Source organism: Bombina bombina, chromosome 3 (genome assembly GCF_027579735.1).
Source record: "Bombina bombina isolate aBomBom1 chromosome 3, aBomBom1.pri, whole genome shotgun sequence".
NCBI classification, from domain to species: Eukaryota; Metazoa; Chordata; class Amphibia; order Anura; family Bombinatoridae; genus Bombina; species Bombina bombina.
This window is the reverse complement of record NC_069501.1, coordinates 274,237,756-274,251,569: the sequence shown is the minus strand read 5'-3', so window position 1 is coordinate 274,251,569 and position 13,814 is coordinate 274,237,756. Positions and strand designations below refer to the sequence as shown.

At 40.0% G+C, this 13,814-nt stretch overlaps 1 protein-coding gene across 1 annotated transcript in view; it reads left to right on the top strand.

Annotated features, from left to right (window-relative positions):
• The window catches only part of KIAA0753 (KIAA0753 ortholog), a 150,631-nt gene that overhangs the window by 130,982 nt on the left and 5,835 nt on the right, over window positions 1-13,814 (top strand). The window contains exon 13 of the mRNA XM_053705247.1: window positions 5,474-5,686. Within this exon, the coding sequence (XP_053561222.1) occupies window positions 5,474-5,686 (213 nt within the window). The remainder of the gene's footprint in view (window positions 1-5,473; window positions 5,687-13,814) is intronic.

Here is a 13,814-nt window from a genome sequence, read left to right as displayed (position 1 = left end):
ATTCCTTCAGACCAGTTCTGGATCTAAAAATATTGAATCGTTATGTAAGGATACCAACGTTCAAAATGGTAACTGTAAGGACTATCTTGCCTTTTGTTCAGCAAGGGCATTATATGTCCACAATAGATTTACAGGATGCATATCTGCATATTCCGATTCATCCAGATCATTATCAGTTCCTGAGATTCTCTTTTCTGGACAAGCATTACCAGTTTGTGGCTCTGCCGTTTGGCCTAGCTACAGCTCCAAGAATTTTTACAAAGGTTCTCGGTGCCCTTCTGTCTGTAATCAGAGAACAGGGTATTGTGGTATTTCCTTATTTGGACGATATCTTGGTACTTGCTCAGTCTTTACATTTAGCAGAATCTCATACGAATCGACTTGTGTTGTTTCTTCAAGATCATGGTTGGAGGATCAATTCACTAAAAAGTTCATTGATTCCTCAGACAAGGGTAACCTTTCTGGGTTTCCAGATAGATTCAGTGTCCATGACTCTGTCTTTAACAGACAAGAGACGTCTAAAATTGATTTCAGCTTGTCGAAACCTTCAGTCACAATCATTCCCTTCGGTAGCCTTATGCATGGAAATTCTAGGTCTTAAGACTGCTGCATCGGACGCGATCCCCTTTGCTCGTTTTCACATGCGACCTCTTCAGCTCTGTATGCTGAATCAATGGTGCAGGGATTACACAAAGATATCTCAATTAATATCTTTAAAACCGATTGTACAACACTCTCTAACGTGGTGGACAGATCACCATCGTTTAATTCAGGGGGCTTCTTTTGTTCTTCCGACCTGGACTGTAATTTCAACAGATGCAAGTCTTACAGGTTGGGGAGCTGTGTGGGGATCTCTGACGGCACAAGGAGTTTGGGAATCTCAGGAGGTGAGATTACCGATCAATATTTTGGAACTCCGTGCAATTTTCAGAGCTCTTCAGTCTTGGCCTCTTCTGAAGAGAGAATCATTCATTTGTTTTCAGACAGACAATGTCACAACTGTGGCATACATCAATCATCAAGGAGGGACTCGCAGTCCTCTGGCTATGAAAGATGTATCTCGAATTCTATTTTGGGCGGAATCCAGCTCCTGTCTAATCTCTGCGGTTCATATCCCAGGTATAGACAATTGGGAAGCGGATTATCTCAGTCGCCAAACGTTGCATCCGGGCGAATGGTCTCTTCACCCAGAGGTATTTCTTCAGATTGTTCAAATGTGGGAGCTTCCAGAAATAGATCTGATGGCGTCTCATCTAAACAAGAAACTTCCCAGGTATCTGTCCAGATCCCGGGATCCTCAGGCGGAAGCAGTGGATGCATTATCACTTCCTTGGAAGTATCATCCTGCCTATATCTTTCCGCCTCTAGTTCTTCTTCCAAGAGTAATCTCCAAGATTCTGAAGGAATGCTCGTTTGTTCTGCTGGTAGCTCCGGCATGGCCTCACAGGTTTTGGTATGCGGATCTTGTCCGGATGGCCTCTTGCCATCCGTGGACTCTTCCGCTAAGACCAGACCTTCTGTCGCAAGGTCCTTTTTTCCATCAGGATCTCAAATCCTTAAATTTAAAGGTATGGAGATTGAACGCTTGATTCTTGGTCAAAGAGGTTTCTCTGACTCTGTGATTAATACTATGTTACAGGCTCGTAAATCTGTATCTAGAGAGATATATTATAGAGTCTGGAAGACTTATATTTCTTGGTGTCTTTCTCATCATTTTTCTTGGCATTCTTTTAGAATTCCGAGAATTTTACAGTTTCTTCAGGATGGTTTAGATAAAGGTTTATCCGCAAGTTCTTTGAAAGGACAAATCTCTGCTCTTTCTGTTCTTTTTCACAGAAAGATTGCTAATCTTCCTGATATTCATTGTTTTGTACAAGCTTTGGTTCGTATAAAACCTGTCATTAAGTCAATTTCTCCTCCTTGGAATTTGAATTTGGTTCTGGGGGCTCTTCAAGCTCTTCCTTTTGAACCCATGCATTCATTGGATATTAAATTACTTTCTTGGAATGTTTTGTTCCTTTTGGCGATCTCTTCTGCCAGAAGAGTCTCTGAATTATCCGCTCTTTCTTGTGAGTCTCCTTTTCTGATTTTTCATCAGGATAAGGCGGTGTTGCGAACTTCTTTTGAATTTTTACCTAAGGTTGTGAATTCCAACAACATTAGTAGAGAAATTGTGGTTCCCTCATTATGTCCTAATCCTAAGAATTCTAAGGAGAAATCGTTGCATTCTTTGGATGTTGTTAGAGCTTTGAAATATTAAGTTGAAGCTACTAAGTCTTTCCGAAAGACTTCTAGTCTATTTGTTATCTTTTCCGGTTCTAGAAAAGGCCAGAAAGCTTCTACCATTTCTTTGGCATCTTGGTTGAAATCTTTAATTCATCATGCCTATGTCGAGTCGGGTAAAACTCCGCCTCAAAGGATTACAGCTCATTCTACTAGGTCAGTTTCTACTTCCTGGGCGTTTAGGAATGAAGCTTCGGTTGATCAGATTTGCAAAGCAGCGACTTGGTCCTCTTTGCATACTTTTACTAAATTCTACCATTTTGATGTGTTTTCTTCTTCTGAAGCAGTTTTTGGTAGAAAAGTACTTCAGGCAGCGGTTTCAGTTTGAATCTTCTGTTTATGTTTTTCATTAAACTTTATTTTGGGTGTGGATTATTTTCAGCAGGAATTGGCTGTCTTTATTTTATCCCTCCCTCTCTAGTGACTCTTGCGTGGAAAGATCCACATCTTGGGTAGTCATTATCCCATACGTCACTAGCTCATGGACTCTTGCTAATTACATGAAAGAAAACATAATTTATGTAAGAACTTAACCTGATAAATTCATTTCTTTCATATTAGCAAGAGTCCATGAGGCCCGCCCTTTTTTGTGGTGGTTATGATTTTTTTGTATAAAGCACAATTATTCCAATTCCTTATTTTATATGCTTTCGCACTTTTTTCTTATCACCCCACTTCTTGGCTATTCGTTAAACTGAATTGTGGGTGTGGTGAGGGGTGTATTTATAGGCATTTTAAGGTTTGGGAAACTTTGCCCCTCCTGGTAGGAATGTATATCCCATACGTCACTAGCTCATGGACTCTTGCTAATATGAAAGAAATGAATTTATCAGGTAAGTTCTTACATAAATTATGTTTTTTTTCTTTCGTGATTCAGATAGAGCATGACATTTTTAATCAACTTTTTAATTTACTCCTATTATAAAAAATGTCTTCATTCTCTTGGTATCTTTATTTGAAATGCAAGAATGCCGGTCCATTTTTGGTGAATAACCTGGGTTGTCCTGAGTTCTGATCCAAAAAAAGCTTAGATGCCTTCTTTTTCAAATAAAGATAGCAAGAGAACGAAGAAAAATTGATAATAGGAGTAAATTAGAAAGTTGCTTAAAATTGCATGCTCTATCTGAATCACGAAAGAAAAAATTTGGGTTCAGTGTCCCTTTAATTTATAATAGGTAGAAACAAACACAATTCTATATCCTTTTGTATATCTTTATCTCTCTGATATCTAGCTTCTTTATCTTTTTCTTTCTCCTTTATTACTTCATCTAACTCTGTCTAAACTAGATTTTTTGGATAGTGCCTCTGAATTTATGGGCCATCATTTTCATCTGTGTTTTTTTGTCCATAAATATTCTTTTTAACCCTTTTAAGCTGGCTCATTGGAATTGCCTTAAAGGTACTGGGAGGATGACAACTACAGTATTTTAGTAAATTATTTTTGTCAGTTGGTTTGACAAATATATCTGTTTTTAATATTCCTTGATCTTTATAAACCAAAAAGTGTACACGTTTCATTAAAAGGGTAAATTTTAATTTATTGACAGAGTTGTTCAAGTCATTTACAAATTCCAATAGGCTACCAATGTCGCCCAGCTATACGCCAAATATATCTATGTACCTCCACCAGGAAGCACTATAGTGAATAAATAAAGGATGAGTATACACAAAGAGTTCCTCAAAGTTGTTCATAAATATATTGGCATATCTCGGGGTGACATTTGAGCCCTTGGCTGTACCCATTTTTTGGAGATAGAAATTATCCATAAATAAAAAGTAATTGTGATAAAAAAATCACCTGTAACAGTTCTAGAAAATGTTGTATTTGTTCTCATGTATACTGGCCTTCCAATCTTAGTATATTTTCACTAGAATGTTTAATGGGTGTGTAGAAACTTTCCACAGCCATGGTAAATAAAATAAATTAGTCAACAATATAATGCACTTTTTTGTTTTAGATAGGAAATCATTGGTGCCCTTTAAAAAACACAAAGTCTTGGTTATAATTGGTTGCAGGATTTTATGCAAAAATATCACAATCCTAGAAAAAACAGAATTCACTCCTGCATCAATTGGTCTCCCTGGGAGTCTAGATTTATCCTTATGATTTTTGGCAGAACAAATATAACAGGTTGAATAGGGTTTTTAACAATCAGTGAGTCTCTAAATTTCTTTTCTGTTATTGATTTTTCAACAACTCTCTTTGTTATTACAAATGTAATACTTTTTGACCACTAGATGGAGACATCATACTATAGGAAACAAGTTTTGGTGCCATAACAGTGTATAAAAGGACTATGTGTTCATGTATTTTTTAGCTGACATGACTTAAGGGTCAATAAGTGGCCCAAAACTTTGTCCCTCTACCCATTTTTGTGGGATTAATACAGGATTTCTACTTTTCTACATGAGGCTGGATTCCATTTCTTTGGATTGAGTTATTAGACAAACAATATAGTTGTTTGAAGATTATGTAGTGTTATATTCAGACCTTTTAGCCACTTACATAAAGGGTCACTAACAATATACTAAAATCATGTTTTCTCTCACTTCTACATTATAGACATTACACCCCTCCTATTCCATCCAGCATCATTACTGTTTCTGCTTATTTATAGTCATATAGTGTTGGCTGTAGCTTTATTCCAGCCTCAAATATTTGTACAGATGCTGGTCCTTCTATGCTTTAATCTGCAATGGGGTTCTTTAAATCCTTAATCTCCGTCAGGGTTGCCTTGGGCTATTGAACTTCCCTGACTTGTCAGAATGACTTCTTACATGGGTATTAAAGCAAGTGTTTTTTTGGATCTTCAGCTAAACCTTTTTTTTAATGTACCACATACTCATCGGTCAGCTGCACAGCATCCCATTAAAGCTAAACATATTTAAATAATCCTTTTTGTATAGCTTGTTGACACACAAAGTAATGCTGGAAGGAAGAGAAGGGCTGTCTATAGGAAATGACTAGGCACCCCTGGAATTTTCTCCCTACTCTAAAAAGCATATTGCTACCTATGCCAAAATACCAATATATACTGTATAGTAGTGAAAATAAATGACTGTATCTAGAAGTTTGCTTGTTTTGGAATTATGCAGTTTATAAGTATTAATTAAAACATAGAATATGATACACGTTACAAAATATGAGTTCATTCTTAATTAAGCATTATTTCATAATGTTCTTTGCAAGTTCTTTCCAAATTAGCAAGGAAGAGATGGCTATCGGTTCTCCACGCCCTTTTCCACTGGCCAAGCCTGTGCCAAATGAACAACAAATATGCATCTCTGTGCCAACAAATATGCTGCGCAGTATTCACAAGTACAAGGATCAATTTGACAGACACCTCAGGCTGACATCCCATGAGGAGGTTGGCAGCTTTAATCCATGGAACATTTTAGAAAGGTAAATAACACATTTTAATAGGTTACAAGATCATTTCACCAAAAATTATTACAGTCATTTATGTGATCATCATAATCAAGTTAGCTAAAGGGTTCACGGCAGCGTAAGAGAGTTGATGCTATGTGTTTGTGGGAAGGAAATGTCACTAGTGGACTGGCTGAGTTCTATTTTTAAATGATATAATCGACTACATTTATGTCACAAGAACCTTATGGTGCCTCAGTGTAATGGAATTGTGCTTTAGAGCTTAAAAAAAGGAAGTGGTTTATGATTATTATGATGCATATGGGAAAGCTGTTTTGTATACTTTTATTGTTCTGGCTATTAGCAGCAGAACTATTAGTATTTAGTCATAATAGTCATAAGTCTTCTTCCTCTGATCTCCAGAAAAAGAGAAATAAATCAGAAATAACATAAATCAGCAACTCTTACATTGCAAGATAAATATTAATTTCTCCAACATAGGTGTGTCCGGTCCACGGCGTCATCCTTACTTGTGGGATATTCTCTTCCCCAACAGGAAATGGCAAAGAGCCCAGCAAAGCTGGTCACATGATCCCTCCTAGGCTCCGCCTACCCCAGTCATTCTCTTTGCCGTTGTACAGGCAACATCTCCACGGAGATGGCTTAGAGTTTTTTAGTGTTTAACTGTAGTTTTTATTATTCAATCAAGAGTTTGTTATTTTAAAATAGTGCTGGTATGTACTATTTACTCTGAAACAGAAAAGAGATGAAGATTTCTGTTTGTATGAGGAAAATGATTTTAGCAACCGTTACTAAAATCCATGGCTGTTCCACACAGGACTGTTGAGAGGAATTAACTTCAGTTGGGGGAACAGTGAGCAGTCTTTTGCTGCTTGAGGTATGACACATTCTAACAAGACGATGTAATGCTGGAAGCTGTCATTTTCCCTATGGGATCCGGTAAGCCATTTTTATTCAGACAGTAAATAAGGGCTTCACAAGGGCTTATTAAGACTGTAGACATTTTCTGGGCTAAATCGATCATATTTACACATATTTAGCCTTGAGGAATCATTTAATCTGGGTATTTTTTGTAAAATAATATCGGCAGGCACTGTTTTAGACACCTTATTCTATAGGGGCTTTCCCTAATCATAGTCAGAGCCTCATTTTCGCGCCGGTATGGCGCACTTGTTTTTGAGAACAGCATGACATGCAGCTGCATGTGTGTGGAGCTCTGATACATAGAAAAGTCTTTCTGAAGGCATCATTTGGTATCGTATTCCCCTTTGGGCTTGGTTGGGTCTCAGCAAAGCAGATTCCAGGGACTGTAAAGGGGTTAAATATAAAAACGGCTCCGGTTCCGTTATTTTAAGGGTTAAAGCTTCCAAATTTGGTGTGCAATACTTTTAAGGCTTTAAGACACTGTGGTGAAATTTTGGTGAATTTTGAACAATTCCTTCATACTTTTTCGCAATTGCAGTAATAAAGTGTGTTCAGTTTAAAATTTAAAGTGACAGTAACGGTTTTATTTTAAAACGTTTTTTGTGCTTTGTTATCAAGTTTATGCCTGTTTAACATGTCTGAACTACCAGATAGATTGTGTTCTGACTGTGGGGAAGCCAAGGTTCCTTCTCATTTAAATAGATGTGATTTATGTCATAAAAAAATTAGTAAAAATGATGCCCAAGATGATTCCTCAAGTGAGGGGAGTAAGCATGGTACTGCATCATCCCCTCCTTCGTCTACACCAGTCTTGCCCATACAGGAGGCCCCTAGTACATCTAGCGCGCCAATACTCCTTACTATGCAACAATTAACGGCTGTAATGGATAATTCTATCAAAAACATTTTAGCCAATATGCCCACTTATCAGCGAAAGCGCGACTGCTCTGTTTTAGAAAATACTGAAGAGCATGAGGACGCTGATGATATTGTTTCTGAAGGGCCCCTACACCAGTCTGAGGGGGCCAGGGAGGTTTTGTCTGAGGGAGAAATTTCAGATTCAGGAAAAATTTCTCAACAAGCTGAACCTGATGTGATTACTTTTAAATTTAAGTTGGAACATCTCCGCGCTCTGCTTAAGGAGGTGTTATCCAATTTGGATGATTGTGATTATCTGGTCATTCCAGAAACACTATGTAAAATGGACAAGTTCCTAGAGGCCCCGGGGCCCCCCGAAGCTTTTCCTATACCCAAGCGGGTGGCGTACATTGTTAATAAAGAATGGGACAGGCCCGGTATACCTTTCGTACCTCCCCCCATATTTAAAAAATTGTTTCCTATAGTCTACCCCAGAAAGGACTTATGGCAGACAGTCCCCAAGGTCGAGGGGGCGGTTTCTACTCTAAACAAGCGCACCACTATACCCATAGAAGATAGTTGTGCTTTCCAAGATCCTATGGATAAAAAATTAGAAGGTTTGCTAAAAAAGATGTTTGTTCAGCAAGGTTACCTTCTACAACCAATTGCATGCATTGTCCCTGTCACTACAGCCGCGTGTTTCTGGTTCGATGAGCTAGAAAAGGCGATTATTAGTAATTCTTCTTCTTATGAGGAGATTATGGACAGAATTCGTGCTCTTAAATTGGCTAATTCTTTCACCCTAGACGCCACCTTGCAATTGGCTAGGTTAGCGGCGAAAAATTCTGGGTTTGCTATTGTGGCGCGCAGAGCGCTTTGGTTAAAATCTTGGTCAGCGGATGCGTCTTCCAAGAACAAATTGCTTGACATTCCTTTCAAGGGGAAAACACTGTTTGGCCCTGACTTGAAAGAGATTATCTCTGATATCACTGGGGGCAAGGGCCACGCCCTTCCTCAGGATAGGTCTTTCAAGGCCAAAAATAAACCTAATTTTCGTCCCTTTCGCAGAAACGGACCAGCCCCAAGTGCTACGTCCTCTAAGCAGGAGGGTAATACTTCTCAAGCCAATCCAGCCTGGAGACCAATGCAAGGCTGGAACAAAGGAAAGCAGGCCAAGAAACCTGCCACTGCTCCCAAGACAGCATGAGATGCGGGCCCCCGATCCGGGACCGGATTTGGTGGGGGGCAGACTCTCTCTCTTCACTCAGGCTTGGGCAAGAGATGTTCTGGATCCTTGGGCGCTAGAAATAGTCTCCCAAGGTTATCTTCTGGAAGTGATTCATCCTGTTCCATTAAAAGAACGAGGGATGGGGTTCTACTCCAATCTGTTCGTAGTTCCCAAAAAAGAGGGAACGTTCAGACCAATCTTAGATCTCAAGATCCTAAACAAGTTTCTCAAGGTTCCATCGTCCAAAATGGAAACCATTCGAACAATCCTTCCATCCAGGAAGGTCAATTCTTGACCACGGTGGATTTAAAGGATGCATATCTACATATTCCTGTCCACAAGGAACATCATCGGTTCCTAAGGTTCGCATTCCTGGACAAGCATTACCAGTTCGTGGCGCTTCCTTTCGGATTAGCCACTGCTCCAAGGATTTTCACAAAGGTACTAGGGTCCCTTCTGGCGGTGCTAAGACCAAGGGGCATTGCTGTAGTACCTTACTTGGACGACATTCTGATTCAAGCGTCGTCCCTTCCTCAAGCAAAGGCTCACACGGACATAGTCCTGGCCTTTCTCAGATCTCACGGATGGAAAGTGAACGTGGAAAAGAGTTCTCTATCTCCGTCGACAAGAGTTCCCTTCTTGGGAACAATAATAGACTCCTTAGAAATGAGGATTTTTCTGACAGAGACCAGAAAAACAAAACTTCTAAACTCTTGTCGGATACTTCATTCCGTTCCTCTTCCTTCCATAGCGCAGTGCATGGAAGTGATAGGTTTGATGGTAGCGGCAATGGACATAGTTCCTTTTGCGCGCATTCATCTAAGACCATTACAACTGTGTATGCTCAGTCAGTGGAATGGGGACTATACAGACTTGTCTCCGAAGATACAAGTAAATCAGAGGACCAGAGACTCACTCCGTTGGTGGCTGTCCCTGGACAACCTGTCACAAGGGGTGACCTCCCGCAGACCAGAGTGGGTCATTGTCACGACCGACGCCAGTCTGATGGGCTGGGGCGCGGTCTGGGGATCCCTGAAAGCTCAGGGTCTTTGGTCTCGGGAAGAATCTCTTCTACCGATAAATATTCTGGAACTGAGAGCGATATTCAATGCTCTCAAGGCTTGGCCTCAGCTAGCGAGGGCCAAGTTCATACGGTTTCAATCAGACAACATGACGACTGTTGCGTACATCAACCATCAGGGGGGAACAAGGAGTTCCCTGGCGATGGAAGAAGTGACCAAAATCATTCAATGGGCGGAGACTCGCTCCTGCCACCTGTCTGCAATCCACATCCCAGGAGTGGAAAATTGGGAAGCGGATTTTCTGAGTCGTCAGACATTGCATCCGGGGGAGTGGGAACTCCATCCGGAAATCTTTGCCCAAATCACTCAACTGTGGGGCATTCCAGACATGGATCTGATGGCCTCTCGTCAGAACTTCAAGGTTCCTTGCTACGGGTCCAGATCCAGGGATCCCAAGGCGACTCTAGTAGATGCACTAGTAGCACCTTGGACCTTCAAACTAGCTTATGTATTCCCGCCGTTTCCTCTCATCCCCAGGCTGGTAGCCAGGATCAATCAGGAGAGGGCGTCGGTGATCTTGATAGCTCCTGCGTGGCCACGCAGGACTTGGTATGCAGATCTGGTGAATATGTCATCGGCTCCACCATGGAAGCTACTTTTGAGACGAGACCTTCTTGTTCAAGGTCCGTTCGAACATCCGAATCTGGTCCCACTCCAGCTGACTGCTTGGAGATTGAACGCTTGATCTTATCAAAGCGAGGGTTCTCAGATTCTGTTATTGATACTCTTGTTCAGGCCAGAAAGCCTGTAACTAGAAAAATTTACCACAAAATTTGGAAAAAATATATCTGTTGGTGTGAATCTAAAGGATTCCCTTGGGACAAGGTTAAGATTCCTAAGATTCTATCCTTCCTTCGAGAAGGATTGGAAAAAGGATTATCTGCAAGTTCCTTGATGGGACAGATTTCTGCCTTGTCTGTGTTACTTCACAAAAAGCTGGCAGCTGTGCCAGATGTTCAAGCCTTTGTTCAGGCTCTGGTTAGAATCAAGCCTGTTTACAAACCTTTGACTCCTCCTTGGAGTCTCAACTTAGTTCTTTCAGTTCTTCAGGGGGTTCCGTTTGAACCCTTACATTCCGTTGATATTAAGTTATTATCTTGGAAAGTTTTGTTTTTGGTTGCAATTTCTTCTGCTAGAAGAGTTTCAGAATTATCTGCTCTGCAGTGTTCTCCTCCTTATCTGGTGTTCCATGCAGATAAGGTGGTTTTGCGTACTAAACCTGGTTTTCTTCCAAAAGTTGTTTCTAACAAAAACATTAACCAGGAGATAGTCGTGCCTTCTCTGTGTCCGAAACCAGTTTCGAAGAAGGAACGTTTGTTGCACAATTTGGATGTTGTTCGCGCTCTAAAATTCTATTTAGATGCTACAAAGGATTTTAGACAAACATCTTCCTTGTTTGTTGTTTATTCTGGTAAAAGGAGAGGTCAAAAAGCAACTTCTACCTCTCTCTCTTTTTGGATTAAAAGCATCATCAGATTGGCTTACGAGACTGCCGGACGGCAGCCTCCTGAAAGGATCACAGCTCCTTCCACTAGGGCTGTGGCTTCCACATGGGCCTTCAAGAACGAGGCTTCTGTTGATCAGATATGTAGGGCAGCGACTTGGTCTTCACTGCACACTTTTACCAAATTTTACAAGTTTGATACTTTTGCTTCTTCTGAGGCTATTTTTGGGAGAAAGGTTTTGCAAGCCGTGGTGCCTTCCATTTAGGTGACCTGATTTGCTCCCTCCCTTCATCCGTGTCCTAAGCTTTGGTATTGGTTCCCACAAGTAAGGATGACGCCGTGGACCGGACACACCTATGTTGGAGAAAACAGAATTTATGTTTACCTGATAAATTACTTTCTCCAACGGTGTGTCCGGTCCACGGCCCGCCCTGGTTTTTTAATCAGGTCTGATAATTTATTTTCTTTAACTACAGTCACCACGGTATCATATGGTTTCTCCTATGCAAATATTCCTCCTTAACGTCGGTCGAATGACTGGGGTAGGCGGAGCCTAGGAGGGATCATGTGACCAGCTTTGCTGGGCTCTTTGCCATTTCCTGTTGGGGAAGAGAATATCCCACAAGTAAGGATGACGCCGTGGACCGGACACACCGTTGGAGAAAGTAATTTATCAGGTAAACATAAATTCTGTTATTTACAAGGAAACACTTTGTGATCTTAAAATGTAAAACTGAGATTATTTAAATAAAATGTTTAATATTATATATTTTTTAAATGTATTAATGTATTTGAAAACCATCCTGAGAAATTGTGTATCCTGAGAATGAGGTTTATTAAAACAAAATGTCATGACTTAAACCTGTGGTAAATTGCTAACTTATTCCACTGAAATGTCAAAAATAAGCTTTTGTTGGCTGTTGCGTGGGGAAGATATGGTTCTGGAATTAAGTAATGTGTATAGTGCTATCCCAAAGGTTAAAGGGACAGTAAAGTCAAAATTAAAGTTTTATGATTCGGATAGAGCATGCAATTTTAAACAACTTTCCAATTTAGTTCTGTTATCAAATTTGCTTTGTTCTCTTGGTATAATTTATTGAAGAGTAAAACTAGGTAGGCTCCTAAGAGTTTAGGAGTGTGCGCGTGTGCTTAGTAATCTATGGCAGCAGGGTTTTGCAACATTGTATAGCAAAGCTACAAATAATGTTGCAAAACACTGCTGTCATAGGTTACTAAAGACACGTGCACACTCCTGAGCTTTTAGAAGCCAACCTAGTTTTACTCTTCAATAATATATATCAAATCGTGAAAGTTTAATTTCGACTTTACAGTCCCTTTTAATTAATCATTATATATATATATATATATATATATATATATATATATATATATATATATATATATATATATATATATATATATATATATAAAAAAGTATTTTTCTTTTGCATGATGTACCGAGTCCACGGATTCATCCTAACTTGTGGGATATTGTCCTTCCTGACAGGAAGTAGCAAAGAGAGCACCACAGCAGAGCTGTCTATATAGCTCCCCCCTTAACTCCACCCCCCAGTCATTCTCTTTGCTGGCTCTAAGCAGGAAGAGTAAAGAGAAGAGGTGTTAAACTGTTAGTTTTATTTTATCTTCAATCAAGTGTTTGTTATTTTTAAATGGTACCGGTGTTGTACTATTTACTCTCAGGCAGGACATAGATGAAGATTTCTGCCTGGAGGATGATGAGCTTAGCATTTGTAACTAAGGTCCACTGCTGTTCCCACAGAAGCTGAGGAGTACAGGAAAACTTCAGTGTGAGGTACGGTTTCTTGCTATACAGCAATGAGGTATGTTCAGTCATATTTTCTGCAGAGACTGTGTTAACTCAGAAAGGCTGATAGTGTCCCCATTAGGGGAAGGGGAAGCAGTAATCCTAGTGTTATCAGAAGTTTTTACTAGCTTGCATAAAGGGTTAATTTTTTGTGGGCACTCAGTTTGTTACGTGAATTTGGGACAAACGTTTTTGTGTCTGGGAGTAACGTTTTCTGTTTTATGGGACATTTGTTTGAGGGTTCATTGGGGTTGTTAATAACCCACATGGCTTTCAGGCAGGGTTTGTTAGTTTTGTGTAGGCCCCAGCAACATCAAGTGAGGTGGGCGGGGCCTACATTTACAAGCAGCAAGCAACTTCTCCTGAGGTCCTGATAGTCTTCTGAGGGACTAATTGAAGCTTTAAACCCCATATTATCGCTTCCTAAGGGCAGGTAGGGCCACAGCAGAGCTGTGGCAAGGTGCTTTAGGGGTTTTTAACCGGTTTTAGACATATTTCAATCTGTTTTTTTCATTTGGGGGTTTATTGCTTATTTACTTGTGGTGCAATCCTTCTAAAGCTTAGTGGGTACACTGTTAAAATTTCAGAAACATTGAAGCAATTTTAACCTGTTTTGCAGTTTGTGTATGCCTTTTTTTCTCTTAAAGGCACAGTACCGTTTTTGCAAATTGTTTTTTTCATTAAATAAAGTGTTTTCCAAGCTTGCTTGCTTTATTACTAGTCTGTTAAACATGTCTGACACTGAGGAAACTCATTGTTCAATTTGTTTAGAAGCCATTGT